At 41.3% G+C, this 24,085-nt stretch overlaps 1 protein-coding gene across 1 annotated transcript; it reads right to left on the reverse strand.

The window, feature by feature from the left end:
* Positions 1-7,005: 7,005 nt before the first annotated feature.
* LOC113340937 lies at positions 7,006-7,882 on the reverse strand. Its single transcript, XM_026585989.1, has 4 exons — positions 7,804-7,882; positions 7,670-7,751; positions 7,122-7,530; positions 7,006-7,029 (listed from the first exon to the last, which is right to left on the reverse strand). The coding sequence occupies exons 1-4, from the start codon at positions 7,880-7,882 to the stop codon at positions 7,006-7,008; spliced, it is 594 nt and encodes a 197-aa protein (XP_026441774.1).
* Between the last annotated feature and the right edge of the window lie 16,203 nt (positions 7,883-24,085).

Genomic DNA, 24,085 nt, shown 5'->3' on the forward strand with positions numbered 1-24,085 from the left:
CCTTTTTGTCAATAAAATTGGCAAAGGTACAAGAACGGGATCATAATGAAATTTTCGTAAGAGACATTTCACGACTGAGAGAAAGGAGCACACATCATCTTATTTAGATGCAATCATATAGCCGAAGCTAACATCAATCATATAGACATTTCTCTCTAACAAAACCAACTGTTGCAGGGATTTTTCTCTCTGTTCTTCCATCAGCTCTTTAACTAAAGCCAGTATGCTGTCGTTTTTTCCAGATTTGACAGCATGAGTTTTGGTAATCTTGAGATGTACCTCGGTGGGTATGACTGGTTTTGTCCCATAAACCATTGTGAATAGAGAAAATCCAGTGGATATTTTTGGGGTCGTTCGATAGGACCATAAGACTCCCGGGAATTCTTTTGTCCATTTTCCCTTCGCTTTCTCCAGCCTTTTCTTCAGATTGTCCATAATAACACGATTGGTCGCTTCCGCCTTCCCGTTGCTCTGATCATAATAAGGAGCTGAGAAATTGTGGCGAATATTCAGGTTCTTACAGAGTTCTTTGATCACTCCAGAATCGAACTGCTTTCCATTGTCCGATACTAACTCGTATGGGATTCCACATCTGCAGACGATATTCTCCCATATGAACCTTTTCACATCATGTCCGGTAACGTGTACCAATGCCACTGCTTCGACCCATTTGGTGAAATAATCAGTAGCGGCTAGTACGAATTTAACGCCTCCAGGAGCTTTGGGAAGTGGTCCGACGATGTCTAGTCCCCACTTAGCGAATGGCCAGGGACTTAAAACTGGATGCAATTCGTTGGAGGGACTTTTAGGAATTGAAGCGTGCTCTTGGCATGACACACATTTCTGCGCGTATTATTTAGCATCTTTCTGCATGTATGGCCAGAAGTACCCCTGGGTAAGTATCTTGTGCGCGAGACTGCGCCCTCCAGAATGGTTGCCGCATATTCCTTCGTGAGCCTCCGCCAATATCTGTTGTCCTTCTTCGGCTGATATGCATCCCAAAAATGGATCCAAAGCTACAGTTTTACGGTATAACTATCCCTCGATCATTGAATATATCCATTCATTCTTTTTCACTTTTGAAGCGAGTTGCTCATCTTCTGGGAGTTCACTGGTTGTCGAATACCGAATATAAGGTTGATGTCAGTCTGAAGCGTTTTCAGCAGGATTGCCTGAATCGTCCATCACTGGACTATCAACATCCATATTGCTGTCAATATTTTCGATATCTTCCTGTGCTGATGTAGTTCCCCTCTCGCCCCCACTAGCGTGTTCGAGAGCCAGAAAAAAGTGGCTGTCGGAGATGCTAGGTAACTCTTGGAAATCCACTACAACGAAGCGGGTGATATCAATATCGACCGCGGAAGACAGAGATGCTAAAGCGTCTGCGTGCCTGTTTTCCAACCGTGGTCGCTTCCCAATAGAGAATTGGTCGAATTCATTTACCAGCTCTCTCATACGATCTAAATATAAGGCCATCCTATCTTCCTTAGCTCTGTAGGTTCCCAAAAACTGGTTAACTACTAACATATAATCAGTTATTAGCTTCACGTTCTTCGCATCCAACTGTTTGACAACTTTTAAACCGATAATCGCTGCTTCATATTCATCTTCATTGTTTGATGCTCGAAAGCCTAATCTAGTCGCTTTCTCGATCCTTGAACCTTCGGGAGTAAGGATGACACATCCAACTCCATCTCCACCATCATTTGATGACCCATCAGTAAACACAGTTCATAGTGGCTCAGGTGTATAAACCTCAATTGCGGACTGGACCCAAGTCTGATCAGTGGTTGATTATATAGGTTTGAACAACTCCCGTTTTCTCCGGCAATCATTTCTATGTCGTCCACAGGGAAATCTGCTAACAGTGCAGCCAGAGCGTGTCCTTTCTCTGCAGTTCTGGTCTCGTACTTGATTTCATACGCCCCCAGAAAATTTGACCATATTGCTAGTCGGCTGGAATCATCAGCACATTCCAGGATTCTCTTCAACGGATATTCAGAGTAGACTACGATCTGTCTCCCTTGGAAATATGGTTTGAGGCGACGAGATGCATGCAACATTGTAAGTGCTATCTTCTCAATTTTTTTGTACCGTGTTTCCGCCACCGTCAAAGATTTACTGACGAAGTAAACGGGCTTTTCATGTGGATCCGTAACAAATATCACTGCACTTACAGCGTTCTCCATTGCAGCCAGATAAAATCCGACATGTTGTCCAGTTTTTGGCATCACCAATACTGGGGGAGTTCACAAATATTATTTGATCTCATCGAAGGCTCTCTCACACTCATCCGTCCAACCAAAATTCACCGCTTTCTTCAAAACGTCAAAGAATGGTTTGAATCGATCCTACGAGCGTGAAATGAAACGATTTAAAGCTGCCCCTGCTAGCTTCTGGACTTCCTTCTTCGTTATTGGGGATGGCATCTCTCTGATGGCTCTGATTGGCTCCGGATTAGCCTCGATTCCTCTATGCGTCATCAAGTATCCAAGGAACTTTCCCGAGGATAGCCCGAATGAACATTTTGCTGGATTGAGCTTCATACGATATCTCCTCAAGATGTAGAACGTCTTTTGTAGATCGAGAAAATGCGACTCCTTTTGCTCAGATTTTACTACCATATCATCGATATATACTTCCATCGTCTTCCCAATCAAATCTTTGAACATATGGTCTACCAAATGCTGGTAGGTCGCCCCTGCGTTCTTTAGCCCGAACAACATTACAGTATAGCAGTAAACTCCTCTGTCAGTCACAAAGGAAGTATGCTCTTGATCTCCCTCGAACAAAGGTATTTGGTTATACCCCGAAAAACCGTCCATGAATGATAGTCTCCTGTACCCTGAGGTTGCATCCACCAAATATCTGATCCGCGGAAGTGGGTACGGATCAATCGGACATGCTTTATTCAAATCAGTAAAATCGATACAGACACGAATTTTACCATTCTTCTTTGGAACGGGAACAACATTGGACAACCATCGAGGATAATGTACCGGTCGAATAAAGCCTGCTTCCAACTGCTTCTCTATTTCTGCAGCAACTCCATCTTTTTTGCTTTGTGCCATATTCCTAATTTTTTGACGAACTGGATGGAACTTCTCATTGATATTTAGCCTGTGGAAGGCTACGTTCAGATCTATCCCAGGCATTTCAGCAAAACACCATGCGAAAACGTCAAAGTTTTCCCTTAACAATGTAATCAAACCATCGCGTTCATGCGAGGGTAGATATGCCCCTATGAACGTGGTTTTGTGCTTCTCATACCCAACCTGGACCTCGATCAGTTTCTCGACTGTTGGGGGTCAGACGCGTCCTCTCCCACATATGATTCTGGAGGGAGAGGATTATGTAATTTCTATTTTTGTTCGACACATCAACTCATCGTTGTACTTACACAGGGTCATGGCAGTTTCATTGTGTAAAACATGCTGATATGGATCATCTGTTTTCTCATCGAATTCTGGCAGGTTGGGAACTTGAAAATTCATTGGCAGCCGGAATTCTCTGATATTCAGTTTGAAAGGAGCTCTTGCGGCTCGATGCAACCTGTCTATCCTTTCCTCTCTGGAGCGCTTTTCCGACATTACTTTCTCGATCATCTTGCAAACACGAGCATCCGTTATTGCTCTTACGTCGCTATCAGAGGAATTGTCTTCCTGCTCATAGTCCCGATCCTCTAGAATATCAACTTTGGATCTTATTCTTTTTCTAGCTCTACCTTGCTCCGAACGAGCATAGTAATCGTGCGAAAATTCTCTCTCATCGTGCCGATATCGAACCTCATCTTCATCATTCCAGAGATGTTTTGAACGGGTGGTAGTTGTGGTCGTACTCTGCTGAGTTGTAGATGGTCGGGTCCATGCTTCCCAGGGGTCGTACACGCTTTCGTTTAGGTAGATCTTCAGTGACCAACATATTTATCTCTAGTCTATCAAGATCGATCATCTCCCTGTTTTGCTATGCACCTTGTGGACTAACTCGACTTCTAAGGTGCTCCCATATAGATCGACCCTTCTGGTTGTTCAGATTACCAGTCCTAGGTCGATACTGGTTCTCATGTTCTAATCTCAGGAGAGCGTTCTCTTTCTCCACCTCGTTCAGCTGATAGCGCAACAGTTCTTCCTCTGTACTAGGAGTCGCGGTTCGTCCATCTCGCAGGTCCTGTCGATCGTCATTCCTTCTTGACGGATTGCCGAATACATTCCCTCTGTTTAATCGATCTCGTGGGGTTTCTCCATCAGGCATGGAGTCAACATCGATTCCTTCGTCTTCGATCATTGGTTGTTTTTCGATTCTCCGATTATTCAGATCTGGGGTTCTGCCAAAGAAACGATCTCGATCTCGACCACGATCTAGGGTTCTGTCACGAACACGATCTCGACCCTGTCTGTTTCCTATGGGTATTGTTGGTGATGACTGAACCTCAATCTCGTGCCTTTCGGCTTCGCGTCTCCTGCGTTGTCGAGGATTGATAACAGAATCGACCCTTCACGCAGTTTGTTTGACTACTGCCATAACTCAATTTGGAAAAACACGATTATCTTTTCTCGACTCCCCTTGGTCGACGCCAATGTTTGGATGGTAAAATATTTCTACCCCAAACACGAATCTGATGATGATTAGTTGATGATCGAACTGCTATCTTTCTCTCCACGTGAACTGTAAATTGGGGGGGGGGGTACCTGCAAAAAAACCCTCTGATGATTAAGTTAGCTAGATTTTTTCACAGGGGTTTATGTAGAGAAGATAACTTACCTCTTAGGGTTGCGAACCCTTGTATTTATATGTTGCCTATTAGGGTATTACCCTAATTTCGAGATAAGTATAAATTATATTAATTCCCCTGCATGCCTTGCTGTACTAATTTCCATGCATGCCTCCCTGTAATAATTTTCCCTGCATGCCTCCCTGTAATAATTTTCCCTGCGTGCCTCCCTGGCATAAATTGCATTGACTTGCCCTGCATGTTTCCAGAAACTTCCTCTAAGGTAATGGAATTAGCTAAACCAAAAGGTGCAAAGGATTGGTCCAAACAATTAGGTGTTCAAATGTCAAGCCCAAGAGGAAAGGTATGCTCAAGCCCACAGTGGGTGTATAAATCCGCAAGGCAAATCAGTATGGGGTGGAAACATGTGATGAGCCATTAGCTTGGCTTGGCTAGAATCTCAGTTGGCTGAGCCAACTCGGCTTGGCTCAATGGGGGGAAAAAATCCTGCAGTGTAACTGAGATGGGCGTAAATATCAGGGGCTATGGAAGTAAGCTGAATGCGAAGTACAAACACGTGCCGAACGGGGAACTGCCACCGGGTAAGACCGCCGGCGAACTGCTGCTACCACCGTTGCCGGAGAAGATGTCGTCTCCGGCCAACTGCTACTGCTGACGATGATGACGTCACGCTGACGCAACAAACGGAATTTGCTGACGGCGTAAGGAATCTTCTAAAGGAAACGAAATATTCTTGGTATATTTTGACGGCGTTAACGGTAGCAAAATATTCTCGGAATATGCTGACCTCGTCAGTTTCTGCTGACGTCATCGACCACCTTACTGCTTACTATACTTTTTCTGCTGATTTGGCAGCCTCTGATTGGCCAACACTGCTGACATGGCAATGGTGACGTGGCAACGTTGATGTGGCTTTTTCTTGCCTTGACTTGAATATTAACACATGGGCTTCTATGAATAGTGTTTGTGAGGCCTAATTAGCTATTTTTGACTCATAAGAGGAGCATATTAGGCCCAAGTGAGCCCATTTCTAGTGTAGAACATTAGGGTACAAACAGGAAATTTAGAAGAGGTAGAATAGGGGAAGGAAAATTTGGCCAATTATTATTTTGGCCATTGTCAGAGCATTATGGGAGGAAAGAAATAGAAGGACAATGGGCAACAAAAATCCTTGAGGAGAAGGAGTGGTCATTAATGAAGTCAAATCCATGATTTACCATTGGGGTAGTGAAGAGAAATCGTTTTGGGGTAACACTTTTAGAGATCTTATTACTCACCGGAATGTATTACAATAATAATCCTTCTTTCATCACCTGCAAGATATTCACATTCATTTCCATCCAAACAGAATTAACATAAAAGTAAAATAAATATCATTAGCCAGACTTACAATGGGATTCATGCCACCATTGTCCAACATTACAGGACTTATGACGTATAGGTATTACAGTGAATTCAGCTCAGATGGGCTATTATGTCATTGCAGGACACTTATGGCGTTGTACATGAAAATCACGTGAACTTAAAGATGATCAAGAAACTATGATATCAATGATCAATCCCCTTAGATTGTCGTTCACATTTAAGTCATAATCTTCCCTATGGTTATTGTTTGGGTGATGGTCATTGTTGGCCCATCATGGTCCATCAGGATGATCATGAACTTATTTATGTCCTGTTACCCTTAAAAGGTAAGTTTATCATGATGCCAAAATAATCTATGCACGTGTTATAGTTTCCAATCTGCTGGTTTGTTGTTGCAGCATATTGCAACCTCTTGCAAAATATATTCTCGCACTTGCAGCTAAACTAGATTATATATCTAGGTTACTTGCAGAAAGCTAACTTCACTGTTTTTATTTCCTAGGCAAAGTATCTGTTAGCTGGGTCAAGGTAAATGAAAAGAAAAAGAAAACGCTTCATGATGTTCTGAGGCAGCCGAACTTCGTAATTCCTGAAATCCCCGGTGGGCTTTTTTTCCTAGAAATTCATCTGCCAGTTGTCATCTTGATAACTTCAGTGCAATTGTTCATTTTTCCCGCTTCTATTAAATTGTCTTTCCTTTTTGTTTCTGCCTGCAGTTTTCTATCTTGTGTCTAAAGCTCCAGCTTCTATGAAAGGTTCAAAGACGGCAAATGGGCTACATTTGCCTCTTTGAAGTACCAAGAGATCAGTTTTTGAGCTACCAAACATTCTTTTTTTTTTTGCTCGGCAAAGAAGGGAATTTTATAAAAAGAAAGAAAGAATACAAAACCCACTAACCAAGGAGGCTAGGACATCAAACTGAAACCCAACTGAAAAAGAAAGAACCCAAAAAAGAAGAAAAACAACCTAGACATCCTAAATTAGTGAGGATGAAGAAAAAATTTGACCATCCTACAATTACATTCGTTGTATTGATGCCCTTAAAGCAATCCAGGCCTCTAGACCAGTTGAAGGCATCTATTTTTATATCTCTAATGACATCTTGCAGCTTGAACGTCTTTCCGGAGAAGGCAATGGCGTTACGATCTTTCCATAATCCCCAAAGGATGGCTGCCGGAAGTCTTTTCCACAGTTGTTTTCCTTGGGCAGATAGAGGAGGATTCTTCCATCCCACGATAACCTCCTTGGCAGTATGAAGTATAGGACTGCCACCTCCAACAAAGTTCATGAAGTAGTTCCAAACATTAATAGCCGAAGTACATTGCAGAAGGAGGTGGTCTTCAGTTTCTTCAGTCAGACCACATAGATAACACAAATTTGGTGAATCTAAAGCACTATTTATACGGTGCAGGTTGCTTAAGGTTGGCAACCTATTCAAACAAACTTGCCAGAGAAAGAAATCAACACGATGTGGCCATGCTCTAGACCACACCTTAGAACTAGGAAAAAGAATGATAGGATCAATACCTTGAGAGTAGTTGTTATAATCCGTTTTAACTGAAAATGTACCCTTCTTGTCGCCGAGCCAAATAAGTTGGTCCTGACATGATAGGATCAATACCTTGAGAGTAGTTGTTATAAGCCGTTTTAACTGAAAATGGACAACACCTTAGAACTAGGAAAACGAATGATAGGATCAATACCTTGAGAGTAGTTGTTATAAGCCGTTTTAACTGAAAATGTACCCTTCTTGTCGCCGAGCCAAATAAGCTGGTCATCCATGTCAGGAATGAGCACAATGGAATCCAACAGAGGTATGGCGATACAAATTTACGCAATTTCTGTATCATACAAACGTCTTCTGTGATTAAGACCCAAATTCCATTTAAAACCATCAACATCATTTTGAAAAGCATCCATAATAGAGATATTTTTGGAACTAGATAAGCTATAGAGACTCGGACAAAGGTAATAAAGGGAGCCCTGAATACTCCACTTATCTTCCCAAAGTCTAACTTTATCCCCCTTACCTATCTTGAATTGACAATGTTTAAAAAATTCTGCTGCAGTTGAGAAAATGTTTCTCCAAAGACTGACTCCATACTTCTCCTTAGGTTGATGCGTTCTCCAACCTAGATCAGCAATTCCATGCTTGTCCTTAACAACCCGAGACCAGAGAGCTTTTGGTTCATTGCCAAGCCTCCACCACCACTTCTGAAGAAGAGAGCAATTCAAATGCTTTAAACTTCTGATACCCAAACCTCCAACTTTTAAGGATTTACAAATGTTTCTCCACCCTACCCAACGATGCTTCTTAGACGTAGAAGATTCATCCCATAAAAAATCTCTAATTACCTTTTCAATAGCTTTTATCACTTTAGAAGGATCCATGAAAAGAGAGAAATAGTAAATGAGAATGCTTTGTAGAACACTTTTAATTAGAGAAAGCTTACCAGCTCGTGAAGGAGTTTTACGCTTCCATGAAGCCAATCTTGCCTTACATATTTCCACAATCCTATCCCATTTAGAAGCTGAATTTGATTTGTCTCCCAAAGGCATGCCAAGATACTGAGTTGGAAAACAGTCACACGAACATCCCATAATTTCAGCCTTACCTTCAATGTCCTGAACATTACCAACACCAAATAGGTTACATTTAGAGAAATTTGTCATCAGCCCGGATATGCATTGGAACCAAAGAAAAATATACTTCAAATTCCTGACTTACTCAACATTATCATCTAAAAAAACTAACGTATCGACAGCGAATTGAAGATGACTGACTTTGACAGCACTATTAGAAGAAGAAGATAAAAACCCCCTAGCAAACCATCCATTTCAGCTTTATGGAACATCATTGTCAACACTTCAGAAACAAGGAAAAACAAAAATGGTGATAATGGGTCATCCTGGCAAAGGCCTTTTTCCGAAGTAAACTTTCCAAAGGCAGAACCATTAATAAGAACCGAAAAGGGAACTCTAGAAATACATCCATAAATCCACTTACGCCAAATATTACCAAAACCCATTTTTTGTAAAATCTCCATAAGGAAAGACCATTTAACATTGTCAAAGGCCTTCTCGAGATCAATTTTACACACCAACCCAGGGGTACCAAGTTTTAATCTAGAGTCTAAACATTCATTTGCAACTAAAATACTGTCCAATATTTGTCTACCCTTAACGAAAGCAGACTGCTGACTAGACACAAGTTTAGGGAGCATTACCTTGAGTTTTTCAGCTAAAATCTTGGAAATGGCTTTGTAGATGGTGCTGGTTAAGCTGATGGGCCTCAAATCCTTGATCTCCTCAACCACCTGTTTCTTTGGGATTAAAGCTAAGAAGGTTGATTTTAAACGCCAATCAATTTTTCCTGAATTCTCGAAGTCTTTCACCACTTTCATAATATTTGTCTTCATGAAGTACCAACATTTCAGGATTATCCCGACTTGAAATCCGTTAGGACCAGGGGCCCTATTCTGACCAAGAAGCTTGAGGGCCGATAACACTTCATCTTCAAGGATTGGTCTTTCCAACGTGGAAGCTTCGTCAGCAGAAAGGGATTTGAAATTCATATCTCCCACTGAAATATTAGAAGTATCAGTTAACTTGAATCTTGAGCTGAAGTGCCAAATATTCTTATTATATACTACCTCCATTTCAAGATTTGTCAAGAACCAGAACAGGCTAAATTCTAATTATATAGCGTAAACATGAATTTTTTTTTTCCAGGAATACTATTTGATATTTTACAAATTACTCTGACTTTTTAATTAGTGACGTTTATGGAGGACTCGGTAGTTTATCAATTTCTGACTTTCTGTTTTTTCGTGTTATTCCTTTTTTATGGAGAAGAACAGATTGATATTATTGGATATGTGCTCTCAATCATTGAGGCTTTTAGATGAGTAATAATTTATTTAAAATTATATCACTATTATATACTCCAGATCTACTGCATGAGGCTCTGAAAGTTGTTGTCACCATTAACGGAGACCAATATCCTATTATCAGGTATGGTTTTTCTTGTTCTGATTTCTTCAGTGATTAACATTTTCGTCTCTCATAATATGCTGATGTAATTGAGTTGGACAAAAAAAAAATAAAAAAAACTAAGAAAGAAGACAAATCAATTGGTTGTCATGATTTGTTGTTTTTATCAAATGACCATAGTTTAGCAAGTTGAATATCTGTGTTCTTTAGAAAGTGAACTGACCTTAGAAGAGTTTATGCGGCCAATAGTCACTTTCTTACTTTACCCTAATCAGAATATGAAATAAATTAAGATTAGGAAAAGAATATAATTGGTTTATCATGAAAGTAGTTTGTTTTTAAATGGGCGTTATTTTGGAGTAATATTACAAAGAAGGAAAATAGAAAAGAGAATAACTTTTCATTTCATTAACCAAAGAGGGGAACTCCATTACATAGGTTTAGTGTTCTATTTATACAAGTAGAAGGGAAAACCCTAGTGGTCTAATGGACCGCACATCCATGGGCCATAGGCCCTATAACGCTCCCCCTTGTGCGGTTCAAAAAGTGGAACTTCAAATGTGTTGCCTCATTAAAACCTTGACAAGAAAAACCCAATGGGACAAAACCTTGACGAAGGGAAAAGAGTACAACGTGTTGCTAAAGCTGGCCACTTCTCTTCAGAAAAACCTAAAATATAAAAACCCTGTGGGAAAAAGATAGTTTCAATCGGAGAGTCATAAACCTAGTGTTGTTGTTGTCTCATTAAAAACCTTGCCGAGTAACAAAACCCATTGGAACAAAATAAAACTCGGTGAAGGTAAAAAAAGTTAAACAGACACTCACTCCCCCTGATGCCGACATCATATCATTAGATACTCCCCCCTGATGTCGCCATCTCCCCTTGATTGCAATCAAGGGAGTTCGGACAATTTCCTTAGTCCAATACTCTTTACGTGCTTTTCAAATAAGGACTTAGGAAGTGACTTAGTAAATAAGTCTGCTACATTCTCATCAGACGGTACTTTGTTGACTTGAATGTTTAAGAGGCACTGTTGTTGCTGATTGTAAAAGAACTTTGGTGAAATATGTTTAGTATTATCACCCTTGATATATCCTTGCTTCATCTGTTCGATACAAGCTGCATTATCTTCGTAAATGCATGTTGGCTCTTCAGTGGTGGAGTTCGAACCACTCGTCCCTCGAATATGTGTAATGATAGACCTTAACCATATACACTCACGAACCGCTTCATGTAGGGAAATAATCTCTGAGTGGTTCGTGGAGGTAGCTACAAGAGTTTGCTTGGTCGATCTCCAGGATATCGCTATGTTCCCTATGATGAATACATAACCAGTTTGGGATCGAGCTTTATGTGGGTCAGAGAGGTACCCAGCATCAGCAAAACCAACCAAAACATTATTTGGGGTTTCAGTGTAGGGGGTTGATTTAGCAATCCTCCTTTCGTCCTCATAGGGATAAAACAGGCCCATGTCAATGGTTCCTTTAGGGTATCTGAATACATTCTTTATACCATTCCAATGATGCTGCGTTGGTGCTGAGCTATATCTAGATAACAAGTTTACTGAGAATGATATATCAGGTCGAGTACATTGTGCTAAGTACAATAATGCGCCTCTTGCACTTAGGTAGGGAATTTCAGCTCCTAATACCTCTTTGCCATCTTCCTTTAGACGAAATGGATGCTTTTGTACATCTAAACTTCGACCAATCATGGGAGTGCTAGAAGGATGCACCTTGTCCATATTAAATTGCCTGAGTATCTTATGCACATATGCAGACTGGTGGATTAGTATTCCAAAGGCTCGGTGTTCTATCTCAATTCCTAGACAAAACCGAGTTTTCCCAAGATATTTCATCTCAAATTCAGATTTCGGGTAGCTTGCGGTTTCTCTTATTTCATCAAGAGTACCTATTATGTTCATATCATCAACATAAACAGCTACAATTGCAAATCTGAAACTCGTTTTCTTTATAAATACGCAGGGGCATAACTCATTATTTGTATCCCTTCCCAATCAAATAATCACTTAGACGGGTATACCACATCCGCCCGGATTGTTTTAATCCGTAAAGTGAGCGTTTCAACTTAATTGAAAACACACTCCGTGGTTTAGAGTTACTTGATTCAGGCAATGGAAGGCCATCAGGCACTTTCATGTATATCTCTGAATCTAGATCCCCATAGAGATATGTTGTAACCACATCCATAAGCTGAATTTCAAGTCCTTCTGAAACTACCAAGCTAACTAAGAAGCGGAACGTTATGACGTCCATTACGGGAGAGTATGTTTCCTCATAATCAATTCCAGGGCGTTGTGAGAAACCTTGCGCCACAAGGCGAGCCTTATACCTCAAGACTTCATTCTTCTCATTACGCTTTCTGACAAATACCCATTTATGTCCTACGGGCTTTACGCCTAGTGGGGTTAGCATTACTGCACCAAATACCCGTCTTTTTTCCAGTGAATTTAATTCTTCCTGGATTGCAACTTCCCATTTAGGCCAGTCTGCTCTTTTTTGACATTTTGCAATAGAGCGTGGTTCGATGTCATCGTGCTCAATGATCTCTTGAGCAAAGGTGTATACAAATGCATCATCAATCTGCGTGGAGGATCTTTCCATCAACACGTATGCACTCTCATAATATATAGAGAGTTCTTTGTTCTCTGGAATCATTTCAAACATCGGAGCGTTCTCCAGTATTGATTCATGGACATAACTATAATCATAGACAATTTCATGAGAGGGGTTATCTGTATTGATGATGAATGGATTGGATTGTTCCTTACTCACTCTTTTCTTCCTTGGGTGTGTATCCATCGAACCAAGTGGTCTTCCCCTCTTCCTTTGGGGGGCCACGACCTCAGCTACACTTCCACCAAGTGTAGGTTTGACACCTCTATATAAGGTGCCTTTCCCCGTATTATGGATTTCTAACCTTGCAGGCACATTTGCAGCTGGTATGTGTGATCTCGTCACTTTAGCAATATCATTGAATGCATCAGGCATTGAGTTTGCCACATTCTGAATATCAATAATTTGTTGCACTTCACTTTCACATTGCGAGGTGCGGGGATCAAGATGAGACAAGGCGGGGACACACCATGACAATTATTGTCGTTCCCTTAGGAAATCCTTTTCCATACCTCCCCCTAACGACGGGAAGGTTGTCTCATCAAAGTGACAATCCGCAAATCTAGCGGTAAATAGATCGCCTGTCAAAGGTTCCAAATAGCGGGTAATTGTTGGGGATTCATATCCAACATAAATACTTAATCGTCTTTGGGGATCCATCTTAGTACGTTGTGGGGGCGTAATAGGCACGTATACAGCACAACCAAAAATGCGTAAATGTGAAATATCAGGCTCATATCCAGTTACCAACTGGTACGCAGAAAACGGTTGACTAGCAGTGGGTCTAAAGCGAATAAGTAATGTTGCATGCAATATGGCGTACCCACAGGCAGTAATAGGAAGGTTGGAACGCATAACCAATGCCCTAGATATCATCTGTAACCTTTTGATGGTAGCTTCTGCAAGACCATTTTGAGTGTGTACGTGGGGTACAGGATGCTCTACGTCAGTTCCGATAGACATACAAAAATCATCAAATTCTTTAGATGTAAATTCTCCAGCATTATCAAGTCTGATAAAGTTGACTGGATAATCGGGGTGGTGAACCCTCAAACTTATAATTTGTGCTAGGAGCTTTGCAAAGGCAGCATTTCTGTGGACAATAATGCAACGTGTGACCAGCGGGTCGAAGCATATACCAGAACCATAAAATACCTGAATGGTCCGCACTCTGGATGTATAGGTCCACAAATATCACCTTGTATTCTTTGTAAAAATGGAATGTTTTGTTTTGTATCTTTATCATAGGATGGTCTCGCTCCTGTCTTTGCTAAAGAACAAGCTTTGCAAAATGAGTGGTGTGCTTTTGATAAAGTCCACGAAGTAGAATGAGAGAGCGGTTGCACATCAGTTGCTTTAGATGGAAGTGGCTGGCGGACGTTGTTACTTTGCATTTAACTGTCTGTTGTCTCATTTTACTTTTCACTCGAAAGAAATGATGTCCGTCTAAGTTCTTTAAAACACAGATCATCATATCACGACCTGGGTACCCCAAGCGGTCGTGCCAGAGCTTGTATAAGTCACTGTTCAACAGTTCATCGTTGGTAACAACATGTGATTCGATAATCCGAATAGTAGTAGTGTACAAACCACTAGAGTGACTCATTAATTTCTCTAAAATGCGTTTTCTTCCACATGTATTAGAGATAATATTTATATATTCAATTCCATTTTCACAGTGAGTCTCCAAATGATAACCATTTGCACGGATATCTTTGAAGCTCAACAAGGTACGGTTAGCTCTTGGTGCATATAGAGCTTCTGTGACTTTAATCATTGTGCCATTTGGCAACAAAAATTGAGCATTACCTCGCCCAATGATCACTTGTGATGATTCAATCATCGTAGTCACAGAGGATTTATAAGGAATTAAGTCAACAAATAATTTCCTATTTATTAAAATAGTGTGTGTGGTGCCACTATCAGCTAGGCACTCAATCTCTTCTGAGGATGACATTCCTACAAGTAAATGGTACTTCAGAGAATTCAGTCACATAGTTCAATCATGCAATAGATTATCACAGTAAAAATTAAATCCAAAGCATAATAAGTACCAACAAAAATTAAAAACCACTGATCCATCAATCATAAAAAATAATAATTTAAGACTACCTAACATAGTTTAAGTCATCAAAAGAAATAATTTAAACCAAAATCTGCTAAACCACAAAGCAAAAAAGTAAACAAGTTTTTAGGATCCAAGTATAATTAAAAAAAAAAACAATCAATCAAAGTCAGGTGTTTCCATAAGGGCATGGTTCTTTTTGCCCTGGAAGTCTGAAATGGTTAAGTTAACATCTGAGGAATTATCATGTTCTTCCACACAGTGAGCTTCTTGATCTATAGATTCCCGATACTTTTTGTAGTTGGCTGCTACTTTGGCACTAGCTTTGCATTGCTGGTACCAATGTCCGGAGATTCCACACCTGTAAAAAGACGCATTGTCATTCTCGACCTTCTTAGACATGGAGTTCGTATGTGTTTTTTCAACAGTGTTGCCCCTACCACTTGGTCCAGAAGTAACATCTCTAGACCAGGTATTTGAATGGCCTCCACGCCCATGGCCCTCACGCCTACGGCCCTTTCCACGACGACCCCTTTGTCCTCTTCCACGTGGGTTATTATCCCCACTGAGTATGGAGCATGAGAATATGAATCGGCATTTTTAACCCTCTTTTCTTTGGGGTGTTTTCCTTTGTTATCCTTGCCATAGTTAGCCTCGGGAATTTTCTTTTTCCCGGGGGCTCTAGCATTGTTGTTTGCTAGAACTTCATTGTGCCTTTCGGCCACCCGCAATAGGTTGATCAACTTGCTGAAAGTTGTTATTCTTTTATTATCAACCTCTATGCGGTATTGGTTGGCTAGAATAACAGATGACAAAGGGAAAGTAGACAATGTCTTTTGAATCAAATCTTTATCTGTGAGTTTTATCCCACATAAATTGAGTTGTGCTTGTAGCTTAAGCATGTCTTTTTGGAAATCACCTACCTTCACATAATCAAGAAACCGGATGTCATTCCATTGTTCATTCAACTACGGGAGAAGACAATCCTCAATGCTCCCAAAACGGCTTGCTAGTGCATCCCACAGTTCTTTAGGACACATCATGTGTTGGTATCCCCAAAGGAGATTAGAGTCAATATGTGCTTTCAAATATTGGAGGGATTGAGCCTTTTCTTTTCAGTTGCTGGGGTAGCATCTTTGTCAGTAGAGGGTTGGATTGTGTGGTGCATTCTCTTGCCACAAATGCGATCTTCATATCGGCCATCCAGCGATGATACTCAAGTCCATCTATGCCCAACTGTGCGAATTCTTGTCGGATATATTCCGTCTTGCTCATCTACATAAGACAAGGTTAAAGGACATTAGTATGACTGATTCTGATACTATATTCCCAAATAAACCAAATTTCTTTATGGATTGGGGAAACCAAATCTCTTTATGGTTTTCGATGGCGACCCAGTCAACAACAGAATTATTATCAACAGAATATTGAAGGTTTACAAAGCAAAACATACGTTACAAAAAAAAAAAACGATAACACTTATGGCAATGATATGGCATTTACAAACACAATGAAATAAAATAAAAATGATCACAATTCACAAGCACTACAAGGGAAAAACAGACTTGGTTGACAGCAGGAAAATGGAAAAAATTGGCTTTCACATGACACATACAACAAGGCAATCAATAGCAAACTATTAGAAGACTGTACAACCAGGGAACCAAACATCATTCCTAAATGAAAACAACACAGTCATAAAGACAATAATCCATTCTCTTTCATATAATAATAGAATAATTATATAGGCATGGTGAAAGCATATAACGTAATATCATACATGCATGGTGCTAGTTCACAGATCATACATAAATATATATACACACACACACGAGATAGGGACTAACCACTAGCATATAGGATAGGACAAAAAACAATAAAGATATGCTACAAATCTACAATTAATAGAAACAAGATACTCTTCTTATAATTTTCAAAATCAGACATGCTTTTACGTTACAGAAAACGAGCATAGTACGTCAATCATCATATTTTTTTAGAAGAGAATAAATAATAATAATAAAAAATTAATCAGGATGCATACCAAAATACATAGATCTGACATGATAGCATGTGAACACTTCAAACAAAGCATGGTGATGAATCATCATGACAAAAGGGAAAGAAAACAGATATCCTAGCTACGTATCTATATTCTAACTTTAACCCATATATCAAACATACACCACAAAAACAAATATATATATATATATATATATATTAATATTATATGCATATCATTTGATGAAACCAAGACAAAATTTTTTTCTTATACACACATAATCAAAGTATCTTAATAATAATACTTAAAGAAAAATAGGTAAACTAATACAATAGTACCACGACAATCGAGATGCTAAAAAAATAGACTCGTATTATTATAAACATACAAGCCATACCCAGTCAAATCACCCAATCAAGAAATATAGATTCGTTAACCAGCAGTCATAGATCTAAGATATACCAGATTTAGAATTAAGAAGAGAAAAAAAATGACGCATGTGAAGCAATCAAACTATCAAAGAGCAACGAATCATAGGACAATGAAAGAAAGAGAAAAGAAAATTAAAAATCTTAGATCCGTATAGGGGCAATCACTAAAGTCAAAGAAGACATGTAAAGCATCATGTACATGTGAATATCAAAGCATAGCAGACAACTTTTGGCATGTCTCATCACATCTACTGACATAAAGGTAATAATTGAAATAAGAAGAATATGTTTATATATACCTTTGTGATTGATTGAAAGCCAAAACAAAAAAGGATAAAACGTAAGTACCCAAATTCCAGGGAGCTTTCTTCGACGGGGGAAAAAAAATCTCAGCGGCTGAGCTTCGTGCAATGATAAGGTTTTGAAGTAATATTACCAAGAAGGAAAATAGAAGAGAGAATAACTTTTCATTTCATTAACCAATGTATGTACACCTTTCATCATCCACCACGTGTACAGAAAGAGACACGTGGAAGGCATGCAAAGCGAGACATCAAAACATGATAGCAAGCATCTCATCAGAAGATGTCATCGGTCAGCAGATCTGACGGTCAGGGACAGAGGATCACAGAGGTATGATGGCTCATAGGAGCACCAGATAATACTCCTTGGGTGTTAACACACCCAATCCCGAGGAAGATCCCAGATCAACGGCCGAGAGGAAGTTTGACTGACACAGATGTGACCAGACAAAGAGACACTTGTCTGACACGAACAAACATCCATCTACCGGCATTAAATACCAAAGAGACTTACACGTTTCAATCAGCTCGTGGAAGAGGCGAGGATAACCCTTCGTATTCAAGCTCAGGCCGCGGCATATGCCTAAAACCTCTGCGTAGTAGGCACAAAGAACAAGAAGATAAGATTACAACGGCACCTCAGAAATGGGACCCACGTTCCATCCCTATAAATACCCCTCTCCATTAAGAGAGAAGGGGTCGACCATTTTGGAGAGCAATTATAGGAGAATATAGGAGAGAGAAATAGGAAGAGTAAGTAATCCCCCTACTTCCGCAGACCTATGTATATTCTAAAGTCATTCGACTATCTTTGTAACCATTCAGTACATAGTGAAACACCAACCCCGTGGATGTAGGCCTTAGTGCCGAACCACGTAAATCTGTCTCATTTACATTTCAGCACCTTACATTCAGCGTTAAACTTCATATGCTTTATATTTATACTTGATTCTTGGTTTATTCCTTTATACGAACATTATTTATGATAATATTCGACTAGACAATGACAAACCCGAAGGCTTCGAGTCGATGAATCGATATAATCATCCCCGTTACGCATACGACGTACAATTCTAGAACTAGGATGTATGCGAATACTGTTTGTGAACACGTGGATGGCTTCGTGATTTATGTGTTCACAATCTGGCGCTAGAAACAGGGACTTTTTCCCGGTAAAAGATTTATCTTATCTTGTGATTTCACCTTAAACGCGCATTATGGTTGTGCCCTATTCTGGGTTCAGCGTGCTTTCAAAATCTTTTTTATTCTGGTTCATGGTCTTCATTTTCACAAACACCATTTCAAAGCAGACAAACCCACGTCTATCTAACACAGATTTGCACGTGAGGCGTTTTCCTTTTAAAACTAAGACTTAATAATCCAGATTCATGAGTTCTCGCGACGGATCTGCCTTTTCAAGAGTTTTCTTTTTCAAAAGTAGTCTGAAAACAAGGTCCATGATTGTTTATCAGAGGATTTGTATTGCAAAAACTAAGACTAAAGACCGATGAAGTCTTTACATTTCTCTTTTATTAAGGCCCTTGGGCAGCTCATTTCCTTTTATTCCAATAGTCTTGCGAATACGAATGGCGCTAACCCAATCCTCGTGGATATCTTTGGTTCTCTTTATTTATTCCCCTATGCAGAAAAACATTAAAAATGGAAAAGATACTAGAGGCAGGAAAAACCAAAGCCTCATCAAAGGAGACACCGAGGGTTACCTCGGTCATGACCCGAAGCAAGCAGAAAGGATACAAAGCTAAAACAACTACTCAGAGGCAGGATGCTGCGGAGATCACCTCACCTATGAACACTAACTCCATTGCAGCCGCGACTCTCAAAGCAGCAGCCACGAAGACTGTTGCGACCCTCCAGGCTACAAAAGCTAACAAGACTTTGGTTTCAAACCAAATCCATCAACAAAAAGAGGGGTTGGTAGAATCTATGACACATCATCACGCACATCCACCAATCTTCGGAATGCCGTCAACCAACGGTCAGAATCAAACCATACCAGTGGTTTTAGTACCGCGGGTGGAAGCTCAACCGAGGGGACCAAACTTGGAGATACCAACGATTGAAGTTGATCCTCGGCCACCCTTAATACACACAGTAGACGAAGGGGGAACTATGTCCGCAGGGGTACAAGCCGGAACTCCCAATCAGGGATCAAACCAGTCCCACCGACTGATGGTAGAGATCGAAGAATTGAAAAAGAGCCAGCAGGTCTACGCAGATGCCGTAGCTCTTCTGGCCAGGGAGAACCAAGACTTGAAAGATAGGATTGCCCAAAGCACGAAGACTATCCAACAACTGGACGAAGCAAATTCTAAAGCACCAGAGCCTAATCGAGACCGAAGAATCATCCTAGCAAACGCCACCAGGGGAAGCAGTGCATCCGATCCAGAATATGCCGCCGAAGATTTAGACTATTATGACAGCGAAGTTCGAGGAAAGAAACGCTCAACTGAGCATGAGAACGTGGGATATTACCGCGCAATGGAGGAGTTGCGTGATGAGATGATGGCTGAGATCAGGAAGTTAAAAGCCAGACAAGGCAGAGGAATGCTTGAAGAGGTGATGAAAGAAGCTAACTCCACGCCCCTAACTCATCGCCTGGCAAAAAACCCCATTCCGTTAAAGTGCCCTGTCCCAACTTTTGAATGCTACGACGGATTTAGTGATCCCGCGGCACATATACGGTATTATAATCGTATCTTAGCTCGATGGAGTCAAAACGATACCGTCCTCTGTAGATATTTCCCATCAAGTCTGAAGGGATCGACTTTGTATTGGTTTGACAACCTGCCACCTGATTCCATCAACTCCTACGATCAACTCGCAGAGAAATTCTTGAGGACATACATGTACAACAAAGCTGTCAACACTAGAATGGATAAACGTTTTTCTCTGGCAATTGGCTACAAGGAGAACACGAGGGAATACACCAACAGATGGCACAAGATCTTCCAAGCCATAGGGAGTGTGGATCCCGTAGTAAGTATCAACTGCTACAAGTGGGGATTAGACCGAATGAGTCCACTATTTGTTGAGATTCACGGAAGCGTACCTAAGACAGAAGGAGATCTTCGAATAATTATTGAGAAGTACGCTTGTCTTGAAGAAATCCAGCGTGAGAACCCGAGGGCACAAACGCATAGGTCTCACCGTACCAATTCCGCAGAACAAACCAGCGGGGCCAAAAGAAATAGCTCAGTGGAACGGCCTCACGAAGATAGGAAGGAACGAAGAGATGAACGACGAAAAGACGATCGAAAATTCGAAGATCAGGTTTACACGAAGCTCAATGCTAGCTACGCTCGGATCTTGCGAGAGATCAAAGGAAGGGAAAATTTGGAGTGGCCGTGGTCTAAGGGAAAACAGCCCCCAAGAACCGAGAAGTCTAAAGATTACTGTGAGTATCATTGCTTCAATGGACACCAGACCGAGAAATGCAAAAACCTCAAAATAATGATCCAAAAATTGATTGATGCTGGCGAACTCAAGCAATACATACGAAAGGAGGTCACCGAGGACAGATCCAAACGAACCAAGCAAGTCCAACTTCCAGAGGGAAACCGCACAATCAACACCATCTCGTGTTCCGAAGCCGCAGGCCCTCACTTACAGCGCAGATAGGAAAGAGGCTACGAAGCAATTCGAAGACCACTGCGAATTATATAAGATTGATGGCGTAGAGGTGGACGAGCACGAAGAGTGGATGGACGCACCTATCATCTTCGATACTGAAGATATCGAAGAAGATATGGAAGACCATAACGATCCCTTGGTCCTCACACTACCAGTGGCCGGATGTAACCTCAAAAAGATCCTCATCGACGGGGGAAGCTCAGTGAACGTTCTATTCTACGACGCCTTCAAACGGATGAAGCTCCATGATGAACAGCTATGACCTCTTATTACACCATCTACGGGTTCAACGGAGCGCCCACAAAGCCATTGGGAGACATCGTGTTGCAGGTGAACGCCGGGCCCATGAAAGTAGAAACACGATTCAGCGTGGTTGACGCCCCATCCCCCTATAACGCCATTATTGGACGAAAGTGGGTACATAAACTCAAGGGAGTGGCAGCAACTTACTACCAATATCTCAGGTTCCCTACACCCGAGGGAGTGATGGAAATCAAGGGAGATCGGGTCTCTGCAAAAGAGTGCCAGACCACTCAGGATCGTATCAACAACGAACAGGAAGAGCAGCGAAAAACCCAAGGATCAAAAAAAAGAAGCTGCGAAAGAAAAGGCCATAGACCTGTTCCTCAAGGAAACCACAGGAAGGGCTTGACAAAAGGATAATGTCCTTAACACAGAGGCAAGTACTTCAGCAGCCAACGAAGGACAGAAACATACCAAATAGCAATTAAAGAACGTCCCAGTCCTTGGGGACCCGAAGCCGGTGTTCACACCAGTGGAGCCCGTAAAAGAAATCAACATAGGAACGGAAGAAAACCCGAAGATGATCAAAGTAGGGACCATAATGGACGAAAAAGAGAAGATTCCTTAACCAAATTACTTAAAGAATACGCGGATGTATTCGCCTGGAAGTTAGGAGACATGCCGGGGATTGATCCGAAAAAATCCAACACGAGCTGCGCATCAAACCAGGCACGCCACCTTTCAGGCAGAAAATAAGAAAAGTTGCACCAGAGTATCATAAGGCAGTAGAAAAAGAACTTCGGAAACTACTAGAAGCAGGCTTCATCAAGGAAGTCAAATACCCTACATGGATCTCCAACATGGTCGTCGTTCCTAAGAAAAATGGAGGGGTTAGGATATGCATCGACTTTACTAACCTCAACAAGGCATGTCCAAAGGACAGCTATCCCCTACCGAGCATAGATCAACTGGTTGAAGCAGTGGAAGGATACGAAGAGCTGTCATTCATGGACGGATATTCTGGTTACAACCAAGTAGCCCTGGCAGAAGAAGATCAACTACACACACACATTCTACACCCCGCATGGCCTTTATTGCTACACTAGAATGCCCTTTGGACTTCGAAACGCAGGGGAAACCCAAAGAATGGTCGATGCTATCTTCAGGCCATGGATTGGTAGTACCCTAGAAGTCTACGTTGATGACATGCTCGTCAAAAGTAGGCTGCGCAAAGATCACCACCAGGACCTGAGAGATATTTTCGAAGCAATGAGGAACATCACATGAAAGTAAATCCAGAAAAATGCACTTCGGTGTCACCTCAGGGAAATTCCTCGGATATCTGGTAACAAAAAGGGGTATTGAGGTAGACCCCGCGAAGATTCAGGCCATAGTGGAAATGCCATCTCCGAAGAATTTAAAAGAAGTGCAAAAGCTCAATGGGTCCTTAGCAGCCTTGGGCAGATTTATTGCCCGATCCTCGGACAAATGCAAACATTTTTTCAATATTCTCAAAAAAGGGAGTAAGTTTGAATGGACCGCAGAATGCGAAGAAGCCTTCCAAAGAATCAAGGAACACCTGGCTTCAATTCCAATCCTGCAGAAGCCTGATCCTGATGAGGTTTTGGCATTGTACATAGCAGCGACAGAAGACGCAGTTAGCGCAGTGTTGGTCAAAACCAATACGAAGATAGAACAACCTATCTATTATGTCAGCAAGACCCTCAATTCTGCGGAAAGGAATTACACGAAGATCGAACAACTCATCCTGGCATTGTATGGGCTACTCAAAAGCTGAGAACCTATTTCCTAACTCACTTCATCCGCGTCCCATGCAAAGCACCACTGGAAGCAGTCCTCAAAAGCGCGGGAAAAGTAGGTAGAATAGCCAAGTGGAACACCCACCTGGACCAATTCAACATCATTCATGAAATTCAACATTCCCAAAAATCCCAAGTTTGGCGGATTTCTTAGCAGACCTCCCCCTGGACAACGATGAAGAGATTAGGGGAATACCAGAAGCCGACGAGGAAAGCAAGGATCCAGTTGATGTCCTCGAACCCGCGAGTCAAAGACAATGGGAAGTCTTCGTTGATGGTTCCAAAAATAAGGAAGGGGCAGGAATAGGCATTGTCATCACCACCCCAACTGGAGAAAGGATCGTACAGGCACTCAGGTTAGAATTCAAAGAGCATACTAAAACATCGTCGAATACGAGGCAGTCGTACATGCCCTCCGCTTAATAATAGAGATGGGGGTAACTGATGTAAGACTGACAAGTGATTCGCAGCTTGTCATACGGCAAATAGGGCTCGAATACAATGTGTACGACGACACCCTCTCAGCTTACATGGCCTTGGTCCAAACATTGGCATCACAAATTCCGAACATCAAGTTCCGGCACTTATGCAGAAGGGATCTCAGGCACGCGGATGCCCTAGCATATATATCCATGCTGAAGGACAAGAGTATCGAAGCTATCAAAATAACAAGGGTATACGAGCCTTCGATTGCATCACAATTTTCCTTTGCTACAAATCAAGATACAGTGGAAGAAAATATCGAAGATCAGGTGGGAGAAGACATCCGTGACGATTTTGACGAAGAAGATATCCTGTCAAGAGCAAATCAAGACGAAGATTTCAACAACGAAGATGATTG

Source organism: Papaver somniferum, unplaced genomic scaffold, assembly GCF_003573695.1.
Source record: "Papaver somniferum cultivar HN1 unplaced genomic scaffold, ASM357369v1 unplaced-scaffold_24, whole genome shotgun sequence".
Classification (NCBI taxonomy): domain Eukaryota; kingdom Viridiplantae; phylum Streptophyta; class Magnoliopsida; order Ranunculales; family Papaveraceae; genus Papaver; species Papaver somniferum.